An 18,369-nucleotide genomic window follows, 5' to 3' on the forward strand; every position below is an offset into this window, starting at 1 on the left:
AGCAGAGAAGGAGCTTGATATTTTTTCAGTTAAATGAATAAAGGAAAGTCTCAGAAGTCGGCAACGAGGCCCTGATGTTATGAGTCACGGACATGCTTTAACATAGGGTAGCCAAAGAGTAAAGGCAGCACAAATATTCTCCCAGAATTGTCTGGGAGATAATTGATACATTATATACTGCCCCCAAATCTGTTTTTTACCCAAGATTGGGAAATACACTGAAAACAGTCCAGACAAGAACAGGCAGAAAGGGCTGCGCCCAGAGTCTCGGGACTTCAAGAACCATCTAGGTATGTAAGATAGGTAAGCACCTTCTTTCAGTGGGGCTTTAGAAATTAAGACCTCTGAGGACCGAGAAAAAAAATCTAGAAAACTGGTTTCCCTATCGGAGTCGGGGATGGCTGGGTGGAAAGCTGGAACTCTGGGACCTGCTAAGAATCAATCGGTCTTGGAGAGGAAACTCTGGATAAGTGATTCCACCGTTCCCTGGCAACTACTAGTTCCGCCCACCGACTGCCTGCCCTCTTGGGCGTCACTAACTCTATTCTACCAATCAACTCACAGGATGCCAGAAAGCCAGGCGTCAATTGGACAACTCCTGAGTTCCGTCATCCAGAGACACCGCCCCTCGCTGCTTCTTCCTGACTGCCAGCGACAGACCTGAGCGTTTGGAGACTGCTGGGCAGGTGATTGCGGTAGGTGAAGGGCCACGGTGTCCAGTGTTTAGCATCCCCCTACTATAGCCTGACTCCGGAACACAACTGGGGGCATCAGGGACCAGACCATCAAGGCCAGTCAATTCTTGAGGCCGGGATGACCGAGGCCTGGGATCTCTGGATCTACGGTTTCCTCCGGGGTTCTTGACATTCCGGGGTCAGGGACACGCGGGCTTCCGAGTGAGAGCAGACTAGCGGTTTGGGTGTGTTCCAAGGATGTCGATGGAGAGTCTAAGGACTGCATGACATATCTGTTCCTCTTAATTTGGGCCCTCGCGCTGTCTGGACTGTCCGCTGAAAATTTTCAGACTTTGCCCTTTGCAGCTTTCCTGATCTTTAAAAGCCCTCTTACAGGAAGATGTCGACCTATTCTATAAACTTAGATTAATGAAAATCCCTCCGCTTTGCGCACAGCCCTTCTCACCGATTTCAACGTGGGCGGTTTTCAGTGTTTTTTCCCAAGCAGGCAGAGTGGTTTAAAAAAAAAAAAAAAAAAAGGATTTTTGGAAGCAAAACATTATATACCAGCTAGGCAGCTTTGAACAAACCACTCATTTGATTTTGTTATTTCTTCTTCCCGTTTCTTCCTCGTCTTTTCCTTGCTCCTCTTCCTTCTTCCTCAGCAGTTCCTGGAATTCACAATCTCTCTGCCTCAGACTTCTGAGTGCAGACGCCCCAGATGTGCGCCACAACACCTAAGGGTGTCTGGAAAACGAGGAAAATGCCTCTCTTTCGGTGTCTGTATTCAGTGCTAATTATCTGGGTGACTACACCTTGCATACATTTCTTGAGTTATCACACTTTACCGCATACATATGAGCAACTAAATAGTAATAAAAAATTAAGTGGTAAAAAAGAATGAATGGGGGTGTGGAGGAACTTGAAGTCTAGAGCCCAGCTGCTGCAGTGGTGAGCGGATGCCCTTGCATTATGGTAGGACTCTGACAGACAGCCTTTCACCAAGAGACCCTTTTGCTGTTTTCTTATGTATGACTGTCAGTCTGCACCCCGCTGAGGACAGGCTTTTTAATTTACTGATGGTAGAACAGCTGTAGCTGGGGATCTGTAGCAGACAGTGTGCACAGTGGCAACATCTCAGAGAGTCTTGTATATATTGACTATATGACATGCAGGCTCTCATCCTGTAGATGAAGGCCGTCTGGAGGAGCAGACTCTTCTGTCTAGCCAACTGTACAGCCCTGGGCTTCTTTAATGTATTTCTCAGACTCTGCTCTGAGAATGTGTATGTGTGTGTGTGTGTGTGTGTGTGTGTGTACTTTAATTTTTTTGACACAGGGTCTCACTATGAAGCCCTGACCTGGAACTTGCCATGTAGGGCAGCCTAGCCTCAGACTCACAGAGATCCACCTACCTCTGCCTCTGGAGTGCTGGGATTAAAGGTGTATGTACCACCACTCCTGGTTATACTGCATTTTTTTAATTAAGATTTATTTTTATTTTATGTGTGTTTCTCCTGCATGTATATATGTGAAGACCAAACTCCAGTCGTCTGCAGGAGCAAGTGCTCTGAATCTCTGAGTCATCTCTGACTCCTATACTGTATTCTCTCTCTCTCTCTCTCTCTCTCTCTCTCTCTCTCTCTCTCTCTCTCTCTCTCTCTCTCTCTCTCTCTCCTCCCTCCCTCCCTCCCTCCCTCCTTCTTTTGAGACAAAGTCTCACTATGTGTTCCTGGCTGTCCTGGAACTCACAGAGATCTGCCTGCCTCTGCCTCCCAAGTCCTGAGTCTAAAGACCTGCGCCACCCCCAGCATTCTCTTGTCTTGGAGCTAATCTTTGCTCACTTGAGCTTCTGTTTTTCAGCTCAGATTCCAAATGAAAATGTTTGAGAGCCTCGACTCTTCAGCTACAAAATCTGGCCGGGATCTCTGGGCTGAGATCTGCTCTTGTCTGCCAAGTCCTGCCCAAGAGGATGTTGCCAACAACACCTTCTCAGACTCCTTTATGGATTCACAGCCTGCAGGTGAAAGCCACATGGAGGCAACAGACTCTGCTGTCCAGCCAACTGGAAAACCCTGGGCTCCCTTGCATGATTCAGAAGTGTATTTAGCGTCTCTAGGTAAGTTTTCTGTCTGTCTGTCTGTCTCTGTGTGTCTCTCTCCCTCCCTTCCTTCTCTGCTCCCCTCACCCCAGCAAGTTCTGTTACATTATCCTTAGTTTTCTATGTTTTTTTGTCCTTGCCACATGTGGGCCAGATGTAATTCTAGGGGATGTCTCAGGTTCTTTGCTGGAAAGGAGGCGTCCGCCCTTTCTCTCTCTCTCTCTCTCTCTCTCTCTCTCTCTCTCTCTCTCTCTCTCTCTCTCTTTTCTTTTATTTTCTTTCTTTCTTTCTTTCTTTCTTTCTTTCTTTCTTTCTTTTTTTTCCTGTTTTTTGTTTTGTTTTGGTTTTTTTTTTTTTTTGGTTTTCCAGACAGGGTTTCACTATGTAGCCCTGGCTACCCTGAAACTCACTCCGTACATCAAACTGGCCTCAGACTCTTAGAGATCCACTTGCCTCTGCCTCCTGAGTGCTGGGATTAAAGGTGTGCGCCTTCATTGCCTGGCTAAAAAATTATTTTATTAATTCACTGATTGTGGGAATGAAAGTGTCTTGCCGGAAGAGTCATTCTGTCTCTGTTAGTGATTTAAAAAATATATATCATTTATTTGTATGTTTATGTGTGTATATGCAGACATGTAGGTGCCCTCAGAGGCCAGAAGAGGATGTCAAATCCCCTGAATCATGAGTTACAGGTAGTTTTGAGTTAGTTCCTGGTCTGGAAACCAAACTCCCGTTCTCTGAAAGAGCAGTAAGTGTTTTTAACTGATAGCCATCTCTCCCAGCCCCTGCTGGACATTTTAAAAATAGTTCCTGAATATATGTCCAGTGCCCTGTATTGTGGCTGTTATATATATATATATATATATATATATATATATATATATACTTACCAGCACCTTTTTTTTCTAAAAGACAGAAAGACAGAAATTAGTTAAATGTTAGCTATCCCTGAGCTATTAACCTGTATCACCTGCAGGGTGGTTTTTGTTTTGTTTTATGAGTGAGTACTTGCTGGTAACTTAAAGGACCACAAGGTATTTATTGCTTTGATCAGTGGCATGTGATGTTTCAGTTCATCTATACGTTGTGTACTGTTTAAATCAAGACAAATACATCTCCCTAAATGTTTATCATTATGGTAAAAATCCATGTGTCCCAAAACCAAATCTGGAAATTACTATTTGAAGTTCAAATCCATGCAGTTTAAAAATATTTTTAATATTAAAATTTTTGTTTTGTTTTGTTTTTAATTTATATTTTATGCATGAGTGCTCTGCATGCATGTACACCTGCTGGCCAGAAGAGGGCATCAGATCCTATTATAGGTGGTTGGGAGCCACCACGTGGTTGCTGGGAATTGAACTCAGGACCACTGGAAGAGCAGCCAGTACTCTTAACTGTTGAGCCATCTCTCAAGCCCCAATATTTTAAATTAAGTTAATAATTTAAGTATTAAATTAATAGTATAAATATTTTTACAGTGGCATGAGTCAAATCTAAGCCCTCTGTTAGGCAATCAATCTGCTACTGAACACAGGAAGGACACCCTATGTAGAAGGACACAGAGAAGAGCCAGCTGAGAACTTAGGTGGTTGCTAACAAATATCTTGGGAGAACAAAGGGAGTTCCATTAATGATGACTAGAGGAAAAATTATGAGAAAAATGTAATTGGGAAGATGGAAGACATGATGTGGGATCCGTGTGAAATTTGTCAGGGAGCCAGCAGAGAAAAGAAGTGCCTGTTGTCATGGCGAAGGGCCTAAGAGTCCTGTTTGTGGCAGACAGAACGTCTGCTTCACAGTGTGCAGAGGTCACAGCTGGGAAAGAACCAGATCCATTGACTGGATCCATTGACTGGTAAGGATCATGTGATCCCAGCACTCTGGAGGCAGGGGTAGGTAAATCTCTGAGCTGAAGGCTAATATGGTCTACAGAGCAAGTTCCAAGACAGCCAGGGCTACACATGGAGGAGGAGGAGGAGAAGGAGGAGGAGGAGGAAGAGGAGGAGGAGGAGGAGGAAGAGGAGGAAGATGAGAAGGAAGAAGAAGAAATGGAAGTGATGATGATGATGGTGATGATGATGATGATGATGATGATGATGATAAGGAGGAGGAGGAGGATGTTGTGATTGGTGAATATTGGCTGGAAAGTTAAAACCCTGCTGGCCTTTCCTAAAGTCAGTAAGAAACTAACTGGTCGTTAAAATTTCCTTCTCGAGGAAGCTGATAGTCGTTTTACTGTCCAGGAAGGACTAGGTAGTAATGGCAGGCAGGTTTGGAGTGTGCCACACTCCCTGGGTCTGCCTGCCTATTAAAACCATACCTGCTTGCGAACCTAGCACACGCAGAAGCTTATTCTAGCCCCAAAGAGTACCTATCTCCATGACAACTAAGGCTAGACAATTTGAAGATTGTTTTTACTGCCAAATAAACTTGTGTCAAAAAGAATCCATTGATAAGAGCAACAATAAAAAATCAGTCAAATAAATGTTAGATATACATTATTCTTTTTTATATCTTTAAGGGAAAAAAACCTTAAATATTAACATTTATCAACTTTAGGTGTTTTGTATGGGTGAGTCCTTGCAGGTGATTTACAGATATACAAGGTGTTTATTGTTTTGGTCAGAGGCTGTGAGCTGATATAACATTTTTAGAACTGGAAACAAGACTGCATATTATAAAATTTCCGTTGGTTCTAAGATGAATGCCCATCCCTCAAACAGCAATCAACTACTTGTTGTTTGAATATTCCTTTCCTGAGGATACAATGTCTACCCCTTCTTATGGGGTCCCAACCACAAAACTAAGTATTATAACTCCAAAGTTCATCCTGGGGAACCAAATGGTTTATTGGGCTTGTTTGCAGAGCGTAGGTGAGGGCTACTTACAGGAGCATGGATGACTCAAAGCAGCCAAACCTGAAAGGCATCACCTAATATGGATGATGGCTTCCCAATGGCTACACAGATGGAGTTCCCTCAGCCTACCTTCCCCGCCGATGTAATGTAGCAGCTCTGGAGGCTACCCACATGCAAGCAGGGCAGAATAGCTGGAAGTACAGGAAGGTGAAGATCCAACAGCCTCCTCCTTCTAAGGCAGTGGTCTCAACCTGTGAGTCGTGACCCCTTTGGCAAGCCTCTAGCTCCAAAAATGTTTATATTACAATTCATAACAGTAGCAAAATTGCAGCTATGAAGTAACAACAAAAATGTTTTTATGGTTGGGGGTCACCACAACATGAGGAACTGTGTTAAAGGGGCTCAGCGTTGGGAAAGTTGAGGACCACTGGGTTAAGGGATGCCAACAGTGGGCAGTGAGGTTCTCCTGCAAGCATGCCTACAGCGGGCAGTGAGGATCCCTGCAAGCAGGCACTGGGTTGAGGATGGCAGCTATATTGCTCTGACACCTGGGCAGACTCACACACTGCCTAGCAGTTGGGATATTGTCTGAGAAATGGAATGTCAGGTGCTCTTATCAGTGAACATGGTAGAGTATGCTTCCTCAAAGCAAGACATGTGTGATATCACTCACGTGATGAAGTCACCGTGACATATGGGGCTTGTCCTTGACCAAAACATTACGTTGTACGGGGCTGAATTATACAGCTGCAGACTAAATTAAAGCAGAAAGTAATGGTGACAACATTTCTTGCGTGCTTCAGAAGAGGTCTCCTCAACAATTCAAATGCAAAGAAGAGTAATTAACCATCTATCGTCAGGAATCCCTGAGAACCTCTCTCAAGGGATTACAAGATATTTGCTTTTATTAGGCTCCAGCGTCCAGGCCACAAATTGAAGAACTTTTTTAAATGTTGGAAGATTTTTTTTAATCAAGAATTTAATCCCGCATAGAGATCCTAAAGGTCTCTTATTATTGCATTCCCATCCAGTCAATTTTAGCTTCTAATGAAGCACTAGGTCTCTCATCATTTTCTCTAATTCTTTTTCATGAGGGTTGGAAACCACTTCATGTCCTTGTAACTAGAAGAAAAGCTGTTTACTCCTCAGAGACATTCCTTCCAAGGAGTTGAAAGCAGGAGATGGAATACACGCGCCAAGCCAGGGAAAACAAGCATTCCTTAGGGAGACACCTTCTGGGTCTTCTGCGACTTCAGACAACCTGGCGTTGATTCATTTCTGAGAGCCTATGACACTTCCTTCTTCCAGGGTTAAACATTTACTGGATAGAGTGCAGGATTAGAAAAGAAGCGTATTCAGTCAACTGTTGGTTTTTCTCTAAAAGCGAGGTTTTGTTTGTTTGCTTGTTTACAGGGACTGTGGTTATGTTCATCAGTAAAAGCGTTTTTTGTTTTGTTTTTAATTTTGTTATGTTTGTTTGGTTTTGTTTGGTCTATTTGGTTGGTATTTGAGATCAGGTCTCCAGTAGCCTGGACAAGTCGTGAACTTCTATATAGTTGATGCTGGCTCATACTCTCTATGGTAATAAGCTCCATTTTTTTTTTCTCTTCAGAGAAGAAACTAAGAAGAATCAAGGGTATAAATGAGGAAGTGACTTCCAAGGACATGCTTCGAACTCTGGCCCAAGCTAAGAAGGAGTGCTGGGATCGATTCCTCCAAGAGAAGTTAGCATCAGAGTTTTTTGTGGATGGACTTGATTCTGATGAGAGGTAATTGATTGACAGCAGGTTACGCTGGGGGTACTTTTCATTCAGTAAAGAACTCAGGCACAGTGACATCAGAGGACTGGTATCAACTGAGACTCAAGTCTCTTTGAACTGCAATCAGTCCTCGGAAGGCTGTCCAGTTTGCCCTTGGGTCAACAGTAGGTTTTTCAGAATAACAAATACTCACAGCTGCATCTTGGCTACAGATTTAATAGAGCTGAGGATGAACCATTATCTTCATTTTTAAGTATATGATACACTGGAAAAGGAAGCAATGAACCAACAGGTAGAACCATGTTTTCGTTATTGTCTAATCTTTATTGCCATAGAGCTTCTGTCCTATTAGAGCCACTCAACAAATGTGTGTGAACCAACCAGGCAGTGGTGGCGCACGGTTTTAATCCCAGCACTTGGGAAGCAGAAGCAAGTGAATCTCTGAGTTCGAGGTCAGCCTGGTTTACACAGCAAGTTCCAGAACAACCAGGGCCACACAAAGAAAACTTGTCTTGGAAAAAAAAAAGTGTGCGGATCAAACAAGTATATATTTTAAGCATCTTTTATTTGATGCCACTGCTTGGTACTTGGAGGATGGTGGGCTAGTCACTTTTCTATTGCTATGATAAGTCGTCGTGACCAAGGCCGCTTCTAGAAGGGAGAGTTTATTTGGGACTCACGGCTCCAGAAGGAGAAGGTCCATCGTTGTGGGGAAGCTTGGCAGCAGGTAGGCATGGTAACTGGAGATGGAAGCAGAAAGCCGAGGCTTCACAAATTGAGCCATAAACAGGAAGCAGAGAGAGTAAACTTGGGATGGTGGGAGGCTTTGAACCTCAAAGCCTCCCTCAGTGGCTTATGTCCTCCATTGAGACCACACCTCCTAATCCTCCCCAAATAGCGCCAGCAGCTGGTGTTCAAATGCCTGAATATATGAGAGACATTTCATTCAAACCACAGTTCACTCCCTGTCCCTCATGACTCCATCATAGTGCAAAATGCATTTAGTCCAACTTTTAAAGTCCCTGTGGTCTTCTAATCTAAACACTTTTAAAGACTCAAGTCTCTGAAACCCAAGGTAGTAGCTTAACTACAACCCTCTGTAATCACTGGCCTTCTCCAGGGTCAGTGGGAGCCCCTGTCTCAAAGGGGTGAAGCAGAGAACGATGGGTAAGACACTGAATGTCTGCTCTTCACCTCTGAGTGTATGCCCAAGGGCCTGTACACTGGCACACACATATCCCACACATGTGCATACACACATACACACAATTTAAAAAATTGGTGGGAGGAATAACAACTATAATTTTCAGTAAATTTGGGTAATATGACCTTAGCTCGCAGTTAACGTTGATTCTGAGAGTCCCATTGTGTCACGTGATGATGCTACTGCCGCTATCAAGGCCGATATCTGAATAAAACCTCACAGTCACACTTTGTGTGGTTTACAAAGCACTTTCATTGCGTTCTCTCCCATTTGAGTCAGCGTACCTTCAGGTCCTTCAGAAATCAATCTAATCATTTTTTAGGTCAACCTCACTGCCCTCAGATGGATTAAAAGATAATATTTTTTTTCTATCTATAAAGGCTCAATATATGTGAGTCTTAAAGTTCCCTAAACAGGCAATTTGGAGAGCTACATAGATTCCTGACCCGTTCATAACTTGGCATGATGCTCTCTTTCCGAACATCTCCCTCTTCTCCGACTCCAAGAACATGAAACTGGACAGTGGTGGCACATGCCTTTAATCCCAGCACTTGGGGTGAGGGGGCATCCTGGACTACAGAGCAAGTTCCAGGGAAGCCAGGGCTACACAGAAACCCTGTCTTGAAAATTCAAAACCAAACACACAAAACAAGAAGCCGAAACTTTCTCTTGCATAGCCAAGAAAGAATTCCCTCTTTCTGAAGTCAGACTACCCTGCCCATGTAATCACACATAAAACTCAGTGAGCTCCCCCTTTTGTTTTGACTTTCCCTTTACTATATTATATTTTTTATAATTTGAACAGTTCCATGGAAAGGGGAGGGTAGATGAAGAGTCAAGGTCCCCTTCACTGGATTCTCTTGAGCTGTGGGCATGAAGTCAACCTACTGCTTACTCTGACCTCAGGCACTGGGCTGTGTTCCTCTTACCTACATTTGTGGGAGAGCATCTGTCCTTTTTTTTTTTTTTTTTTTTTTTTTTTTGGTTTTTCGAGACAGGGTTTCTCTGTAGTTTCTAGAGCCTGTCCTGGAACTAGCTCTTGTAGACCAGGCTGGCCTCGAACTCAGAGATCCGCCTGCCTCTGCCTCCCGAGTGCTGGGATTAAAGGCGTGCGCCACCACCGCCCGGCCTGAGCGTCTGTCCTTTTGCAGAACAAGATGGAAAACAGTAGTTATACATTTGTTTTCAAACTCAGTGTTTGTATTTTAAACAGGTGATTTTGTGTTCTGTGCGGGCCAGGTAGGAGAGTCTCATGGAGAGCTGCTGCTGTCCCCCGCATAGTCCTATGACTTTGTGCTTTTGTTGGTTTGGTTGGTTGGTTGGTTAGTTAGCAATATGGTCTGATTCTTTATCCATGCTGGCCTTGAACTTGTGACAGTCCTCCTGCCTCATCCTTGTGAGTGCTGAGAACAGTGGCTGTAAGCCACGAATACCTAGATGCTGCGTGTCATTAAAGAGCATAGCATGGCACTCATTTTATATCTATTTATAGTTTACTGTGAATGTGTAATAACTATAAGGTATAGGGTCCTGGGTCCTTAAGGGAGGTGGGAGGGAGACATGAAGCTGACACTTAACTGCACTACTCCCCCACACAGGCAAATGAAAGGAGTCCTCTGGCATAGAGGCCATTCCTTGGCGGGAACATTGGATGCTCAGATGTTTCTATCTAGGCGTCTTAATCCTCCTCCCCCAAATTATCTTACAAATAAGCTTTATTGGTGTAATTGAGCCTCATACTGTCTTAGGTAGAAAAGAATCTCAGTTTTTCTGTCTCACCCACGATTTGGTATTTATTTGTTTCAAGCCCTTAACAATTTCTCTCCTTTTCAGTTGGAGGGGGAAAAAAAAGATAAAACTGAGGCACAAGCTCTCCAGTTCTTCTCATCAAGCCTTCCAAGGCCCTGCCTTGAAAAGGGCTCTGGTGCTGCTTAGAGCCCAAGTGCCCACTAGGGGGTAAATGATGCTGCTGAGCTACCGGAATGTGCAGCTGTCAGAGCCGGAGCTCGGTCCTCCCCCGCTTTAGCAGGGGAAAGCAGAGGGAAGAAATTGGTGGTGGGCGGGAAGGCAGGCAGTATTTGAGTAACTGAGCTAATCATTAAGTAATTAATCAGCGAGGTCTGACCTAGCCGTTCCTGCCTTCTGCTCTGTTGCAGCACCTTGGAACATTTCAAAAGGTGGCTTCAGCCGGATAAAGTCGCCATCAGCACCGAGGAGGTCCAGTTTCTCATCCCTCCAGAGTCGCAGGCTGAGAAGCCGGAGGCCGAGTTCAAGCCAGCGGCAGGAGAACAATAAATTACACACACACACATCTACGCCAGGCAGCTGTGTGGGGCCCGGAGGGAACGTTGGAGAGCTTGACAGCAGCAGCAAGGAGAAATCTAGGGAGAGATAATGCCCAGACTTCCAGTTCACAAAGCAAACAGCTGCTGGCCCCCAAGGACCTGCTTGGGGCTGGCTTGTGTGACTGTCTTGGATGAAGTAACTGACCCTGTGTGTACTGGATCAGAAAGCTTCACTGAGCTCCGTTGCTACAGGTTAGAGGTTTGCAAGGATCCAGTGAAGAGCAGGGTAGGGCAGTTCTTGAAGATACTGGCGCTCTTGTATAGAACGTATCAGTTAAGTGAGCCATTTTTTTTTCCCACTTCTAGGTCTTCACGTCTGTGTCTCAAGCATTCCATAGCTAAGTAGTCAGGAGCAAGTGTAGCCAAGGAGGGTGAAGTCAGCCTCCTTGAGTCCAAGCCCTTGTGGGACTTTCTCACATACTCATCGTAAACAGAAGGACTCAAGAGAAACGGGCTTTTCCTTTTGATTTGTTCCTTGTGTCAAAACTGGGGGGGGGGGGGGGGAGTGTGAGAACACGGGTGTTTATATTGGTGTCGATATATTTTCTTTCTCATGGCTTCTCTCCCAACTTCTTTTTGTACCAAGTTTCAAATTAGACTTGTAAATATGTTCTCATGTTTGACACAACCCTTGATTAGTTCCAAACTTGCTCCCTGCGGCGACTTTCCTGACTGAGCTTGCATTTGCTCTTCGTTTCTTGTGTTGTTCCTGTGAAGTTTGAGTTGTCTGTATAAAACTGTCTCTTTAGAGCAACTATGTCATGTTGGGTGGCGCTTTGACCCATTCCCTGTCACATGAACTCCCAGGAAGAAGGGAAGTAAAGACAGATATGACAAGGGGACTAGCAACCTTTGCTAGTCTCTTGTTTTTGTGTGTTTGCTAAGATTTACTGCCGGGCTGTGGTGGTGCAAGTCTTTAATCCCAGCCCTCGAGAGGCAGAGGCAGGAAGATCTCAGTGAGTTTGAGGCCAGCCTAGTCTACAGAGTGAGTTCCAGGACAGGCTCCAAGGCTATACAGAGAAACTCTGTCACACAAAACAAACAAAAAACAAAACAAAACAAAAAGACTTACTTATTTGGCCAGGCATGGTGGCACAGGCTTTTAATCTCAGGATTTAGAAAGGCAGAGGCAGGTCAGTAACTTGAAATCTGTGAGTGTGAGGCCAGCCCTGTCTACAGGGTGAGTTAGAATAGCCAGGGCTACATAGTGAGATCCTATCTCAAAAAAGAAAAAGAAAATATTTTTTTTTCTTTTCCTTTTTTTCGGTTTTTCAAGACAGTGTTTCTCTGTGTAGCTTTGGAGCCTGTCAAGGAACTTGCTCTGTAGACCAGGCTGGCCTCAACTCACAGAGATCCGCCTGCCTCTGCCTCCTGAGATAAAAGACTAGGATAAAAGACATATGCCATCACTGCCCTGCAAGACCGTTTTACTTGTTTATTTTATTTATGTCTGTGTGTGTTTGCTTGTGTGAGCTTATATGCATCACATATGAGCAAGAGCCCTTCCTTGGTGACCAGAAGAGGATGTCAGTTCCTTGGCAACCAATGTTACAAGTGGTTGTAGGATGCCGTGTAGGTGCTGGGAACTGGACCCAGGTCCTCTGCAAGAGTCATAAATGCTCTGAACTGCTGATCCATGTCTCCAGCCCCAGGTCTCTTGCTTTTAGTGCATGCCTCCGACAGTCTGAACTGAAAGGTTCTATGGGACGGTTCTGGGTTGTGGCTCCTGGGGAACAGAAACCCATAACAATGAGGCTGTGACTAAAAACCACTCAGAGAGCACTCTCTCTTTTTGTTTGTTTCTTTGTTTTGTTTTTTTCTTTTTCAAGACGGGGTTTCTTTGTTTAACAGCCCTGACTGACCTGGAACTCTCTTTGTAGACCAGGCTGGTCTTATGCTTGGAAAAATCTACCTACCTCTGCCTCCCGAGTGCTGGGAGTAGTAAAGACGCGTGCCACCACCACCCAACCACACTTGCTCATTTATTTTTTAAATCAAATATTTGCCTTGTGGAAAAGGAGAGGGGCCAAATAGGTCATCCCATATACTTCCTTAACGCTAGAAATACCTTGTCATCTCCAGATACACTCTTTGCACCTCTTTTCTTCATCAGCTACCGGTTTTAGCTTTATTCCTACTGCTATTGGTCAGTAGGGTATATCTGACATGTCAGGTGGCCTTTGGTGGCACCTGGGAAACACCTGAACAATGATGGCATCCGGCATTGAACCAAGCTGTCAGCTGCTGTCTCTGTCCGTGGGTCACACGGCAGACATCACTATTCCTCCAAGGACAGCTAATGGCTTCAGCTAGAAGGAGAGGATTTTTTAAAAAAAAAAAAAGGCTAAGATTTTCCTTCATCCTGTATTATAAAAGAAAATCATTCTTCCTCAGTAATAACAAGGAAGAAACATGGCAAGGCCCAGAGAAACTGTGCGGCAGAGCACAGGAGGTCCTAGGATAAAAAACAGCATTCTTTTATAGCAGAAAGTAGTGGTTCTGTAATCAAGGCAAAATCTTAGCCTTTTCTTACCTCTACCTCCTATTTTCTAACCTCAAAAATAGTTTGGGGGCTGGAGAAATGGCTCGAGTTAAGAGCACTTACTCTTGCTCAATTCACCCACACCAGATAGCTCACCATGCCTGTAACTCCAACCCCAGGGGATCCAACATCCTCTCTTAGAGTCTGAGGGTACCTATACACACAAGTGCACATGCATGCACACACACACACACACACACACCAGACATTTTGGTATGAGAAGGAGGAAACCCTGGCAGAAGTAGGAGAGGAAGGTTCCAGATCTCCAGTCACCTTAATTCCGAGACAAATCTCCATAAAAGGGACTCCAGTAAGTTTTAGCTATGGGCTCTTAGCTGTAATTATTCTTTAAAAAAAAAAAAAAAGGCAAAGTCCCATTAACATACCAAATCTCATTTGAGCTCCCAAAGCCAACTCTATATTCATATAGATTTATCTAGGCTCTTGAAGTGGCACTACATTTGAAACCAAGTGTTTGGGGTGCTATCTTTGTCCTGTGGCTTACTGTGTGGTCATGAATAAGTCAAATGACCTCTTTGTGTTCCAGTTCCCTTTCAGTAATTAGACTAACCATAGGAAAAATAAGATTGGCCTGAAATGCTGATCTGTTTCCTTTCACCTTGAAACCCTAGGGAGAGCTTCCTCAAATGGGTAAATTGTGTGAGTTGGGAGAGCCTTATCACCCCAACTTCCTTCCTTGCCTCTGTCCTTACTGAAATAGATCAAAGGGTAATACAAACACAGTGGCAGTGCTCACCCTCACAGCCAGCGAATGGTAATAACCAACCAGGGACAAGACAGTAATGACCCGGTATAGCCAGGGAAGGTTGGGTGGGAGCCGGGGAAGTAAGCTAAGTGACTGCCACCACTGTTTTGTTCTGGCACGCACACTCATCACCCAGGCCCTGGCAAGGTCAGTGCTGGAATGGCATAGGCTTGCATCCAGTACCTTCTCCAGAAATAGGTTCCAGATGCATTCACACAGCATAAACAAGTACCCTACCAACTGTTGCCAAGGTGTGTCCCTTCTAGGCAAACCTGCCTAACTGGGTGATTACTAACTGGGTGAGAAAAGATGCCCTGAGCCACTTCTTAGATCCTTCCTCCGCAAGCCACATGAAACTGCTAACATTTCCTTGCGACGATTCCATCTAGTATTGGCTCTACTTCAGCTACAAGTTCAAGACTGGACCCTGCCATTGTAATCACAGTTTATAAGAGCACTGTTTACTTGAGTCTAGCAGTGGACTATTTAAGGCAGAGATTCATTCATCTAGCCAAGGTATGCCGTGCCTCTGCTATGCTCCCGGCCCTGGGTCCCGGGGTGATAAATAAGACCCCAACAGAAGGAAGTGTTCACCTAGGGCACTTTGGGAGCACCTGCCAGGGAGAGAAGAGAGCCCCAGGCCAGCTGGTGGCAGGTGTGGGAGAGGCCACTTAGGGGAGCTGGTCCAGAAGGAGCATGGAGAAATAGAGGGCCAAGAGTATGGGGTCTAAGTGTGCACAAAGACCTAAGGCAAACGGGTGTTTGAAGGACCTTCAGAAAGTCGTTCAGTAGGGCTGAAGCATAGAGAACAAAGAAAACAACAATAACAGGCGATGTTAATGAAGCAAGGCCATGTGTGAAGACTTCAAAACCACGGCAAGGAAATAGAAATTTATGGTGGGGGAAGAGGCACTAACGGACCACTTAAAGAGGGCCAGTGACGAGATCAGTTTTGCATCTAGAAAGATAGCTATGCTGCTCTGGCCATGAGCCGGTTAAGTTAGTAGGAAGTGAGCAAATTATTCCCTTTCGGCAGTAAGAAATGTATCTCCATGAGACGAAACAAGTACAGGGCTTTTGTTTTGTTTTCTAATTGGATTTATTTTAAGTTATTTCCCTCTGTTACATGACAAGTAGAATCGTATTTTTCAGTGACGGCTGGTTCAGTAGATCACATCTCTCATGCTCACAGTACAGGATGATGTGTACGTTCCTCCACTGAGATGTGGGGTCAGTATTCCTCCCTTTGAACTTGTTAACCTTTATGTCCCTGCCTCGCTAATGGAGTAAGGGAAGTCTGAGGCTGTTACCAAAGCTCTCCATTGGCTTCTCTCTCCCTCCCTATTACCCTTCACTCCCTCCCCCCCACACACCCCTAACACTAAGTGGAATTAAGATGCGTGGTCTCTGCCAAACCCTGAGAAGTTCATGGGCAAACCGCATGTTACAGCTTAAATCACCAAGTTGGGGTTGGATTTGTTGCTGGGCCATGGTCAATGGATGGCCATGGTTTAGGCTTCAGATGTCATATAGCTAATTTCAACTATTCTATTTATAACCTTTTCTAGTTTCTGATGATCACAAAATTCTAATGCACTGGCTACAGTATGGATGGAGGTGGGAGTCTAGTCTGAAGCAGTCACGTTTGTTTAAGAAAGACATGGTAATGGCTTGAGGACTTTTATTTCCACTTAGGGTGTAGAACAGTGGAAGAAAAATGTCTTCTGTAGCCTAAGAAAGAGAAATAGCCAGAGAGCCTACATAATTAGGTCTTTTTTTTAATGCCACTCCAATTATAGCCTTTCTTCTCTCTCTCTCTCTCTCTCTCTCTCTCTCTCTCTCTCTCTCTCTCTCTCTCTCTCTCTCTCTCTCTCTCTCTCTCTCTCTCTCTCTCCAGGGACTCTCTGTTATATAGCTCTGGCTGTCCTGGCACTCAATATGTAAATCAGGCTGGCCTCAAACTCACAGAGATCTGCCTGCCTCTACCTTCCAAGTGCTGGGATTAAAAGTGTGTACCACCTTGCCGGCAAAGGTTGCTTGTGGGTTTTGTGTGTGTGTGTGTGTGTGTGTGTGTGTGTGTGTGTGTGTGTGTTTGATGCTGGAAATTGAACCAAAGGCCTTCCTCCTGTGAATTAAGCAAGTCTCTCCCAAGGGGGTATATCCCCAGCTTCAGTCTTAGGTTTTCTTAAACTGATCAGAAAGCTGAGATCACAAAGTTCTCAAGTAAAGCTGCTCTCAGGAGCCCTAGGCTCACTTACATGAACTACTGCAACTGGCAAAGATGTAGCTGTCATGCAGTGGGTAAGAAGAAACCTGCAAACATGTTAACACATGTGTAAAGGCTGTGTGTGGATGATCACATCCGTTTAGAGCAGTGTGAGATTGGCTCGGGATGTACCTCAGTGGTGAAGAACCTGAGGAACATGCACAAGGACGTACCTCAGTGGTGAAGAACCTGAGGAGCATGCACAAGGACGTACCTCAGTGGTGAAGAACCTGAGGAGCATGCACAAGGACGTACCTCAGTGGTGGAGAACCTGAGGAGCGTGCACAGGGCCCTGGGTTGAATACTCCGCAATGGAAAGAAAAAAGCTGTGAGATACCATTTCAGACACAGGAAATCCACACTCACCAGCAGTCTTGTTTCAAGAGGCCCATCTCCTGGGACCCTGAGAGAAAGTAGGAATAGAGTAGGAGACAGGAGAGAGCTTCCTCCTTGCAAGTACAGTCCACAGGAATTGTCCAAGTGGTGGCTGTAGGGAAAATAGAAATTCCTTAACCATTTTCACAATCATATCCTATAAGTAAAAGCCTTAAAAGTCACTGAGGAGAGAGCCAGTAGCCTCTTGCTTCAGGAGTGGAAAAAAAACCAGACCCATTTGTTTTTAGCAAATACAAACTCATTAAACATAGCCAAAGATTCAATGCTTTTAGGAAGAGAGTAGAAACCAAACACACACACACACACACACACACACACACACACACACACATCAGTGATGAGCTGGGTATGGTGGCTCAGGTTTATAACCTCAGCACCCCAGAAGACTAGGGTTTGAGCTACAGAGTGAGTTCTGGGTCTCAGACCCTGAGAGGAGGAAGACAATGAGGAGGTAGAGGAAAAGAAGGAGGAGGAGGAGGAGGAAAAGCAGTGGAAGAAAAGCTCTGCCCAAGATCAGGAACAAGAAATTGTAGGTTGTAGAGTCAGTAAAGGCCTACTGCTTTGCAATGAGGACAACAGCCCTGGCCGTCTATAATCAGCTACAGGTAAAAGACAGAGTTTGGTCGCCGTAGGAGTAGAAACTGAGAAAGCCCTAATTCTTATTGTTTAATATTAAGGTTTTTAAAAGAAATTTATGTGTATGCATGTGTGCCTGCTTGCATTTACATGCCCCACGTGCATGCAGATTCCTGCTAATGCCAACAAGTTGGCAGTGGATCCCTTGAACCACAGGGCCAGAGAGTTAGAGCTGCCAGATGTGGGTGTGGGAAACTGAACCCAAGTCCTCTCTTGGGGCAGTAAAGTGCTCTTAACTACTGAGCCATTCCTCCAGCCCTAGGCTCTAACTCAGCTTTATAGGACCTGCTCAAGACTGAAGCTGAGAGCAAGTGAGATGGGTAAGGGCAATAGCCACCGTGCCTGATCTATTAGTCAGGGTTCTCTAGAGGAACAGAGCTGATAGAATGAATCTATCTATGGAAAGGAGATTTATGAGAGTGGCTTACAGGCTATGGTCCAGCTAGTCCAACAATCACTGTCTACCAACAGAAAGTCCGAGAATTCAGTAGCTATTCTGTCCACAAAGCTGGATGTCTCAGCTGGTCTTCAATATATGCCAGGACATGAAGAAGTACACTCTCGTGACAGTGAGGACTAGACTTGTCATGGGGGGAGGGGCAAGCAGACAGACAGACAGACAGATATATAGGGAGGCAGGGAGGCAGGGAGGCAGGGAGGAGAGAGCTTTTTTCCTTCCATGTCCTTTGTATAGGCTGTCACCAAAAGGTGTGGTTCAGGTAAAGTGGAACTTCCCACTTCGAATGATTTAATTAAAAAAAAAAAATCCCTCACAGGTGTACTCAACCCCTTGCGTTTTAGTTAATCCCAGGGGTAGTC

At 44.8% G+C, this 18,369-nt stretch overlaps 1 protein-coding gene across 2 annotated transcripts; it reads left to right on the top strand.

The window, feature by feature from the left end:
* The first annotated feature begins 621 nt into the window (after positions 1 to 621).
* Positions 622 to 11,698, top strand: Ccdc32 (coiled-coil domain containing 32). 2 transcript variants are annotated; one of them, XM_038330823.1, is made up of 4 exons: positions 622 to 695; positions 2,542 to 2,792; positions 7,248 to 7,404; positions 10,756 to 11,698. In XM_038330823.1, the coding sequence occupies exons 2-4, from the start codon at positions 2,549 to 2,551 to the stop codon at positions 10,892 to 10,894; spliced, it is 540 nt and encodes a 179-aa protein (XP_038186751.1). In that variant the 5' UTR covers positions 622 to 695; positions 2,542 to 2,548; the 3' UTR covers positions 10,895 to 11,698. The 2 variants fall into 2 exon arrangements, with proteins under 2 accessions (XP_038186751.1, XP_038186750.1); XM_038330822.1 differs by having other exon boundaries at positions 636 to 695; positions 2,537 to 2,792.
* The last annotated feature ends 6,671 nt before the right edge of the window (positions 11,699 to 18,369 follow it).

The sequence above is a fragment of the Arvicola amphibius genome, chromosome 5, assembly GCF_903992535.2.
Source record: "Arvicola amphibius chromosome 5, mArvAmp1.2, whole genome shotgun sequence".
Taxonomy (NCBI): domain Eukaryota; kingdom Metazoa; phylum Chordata; class Mammalia; order Rodentia; family Cricetidae; genus Arvicola; species Arvicola amphibius.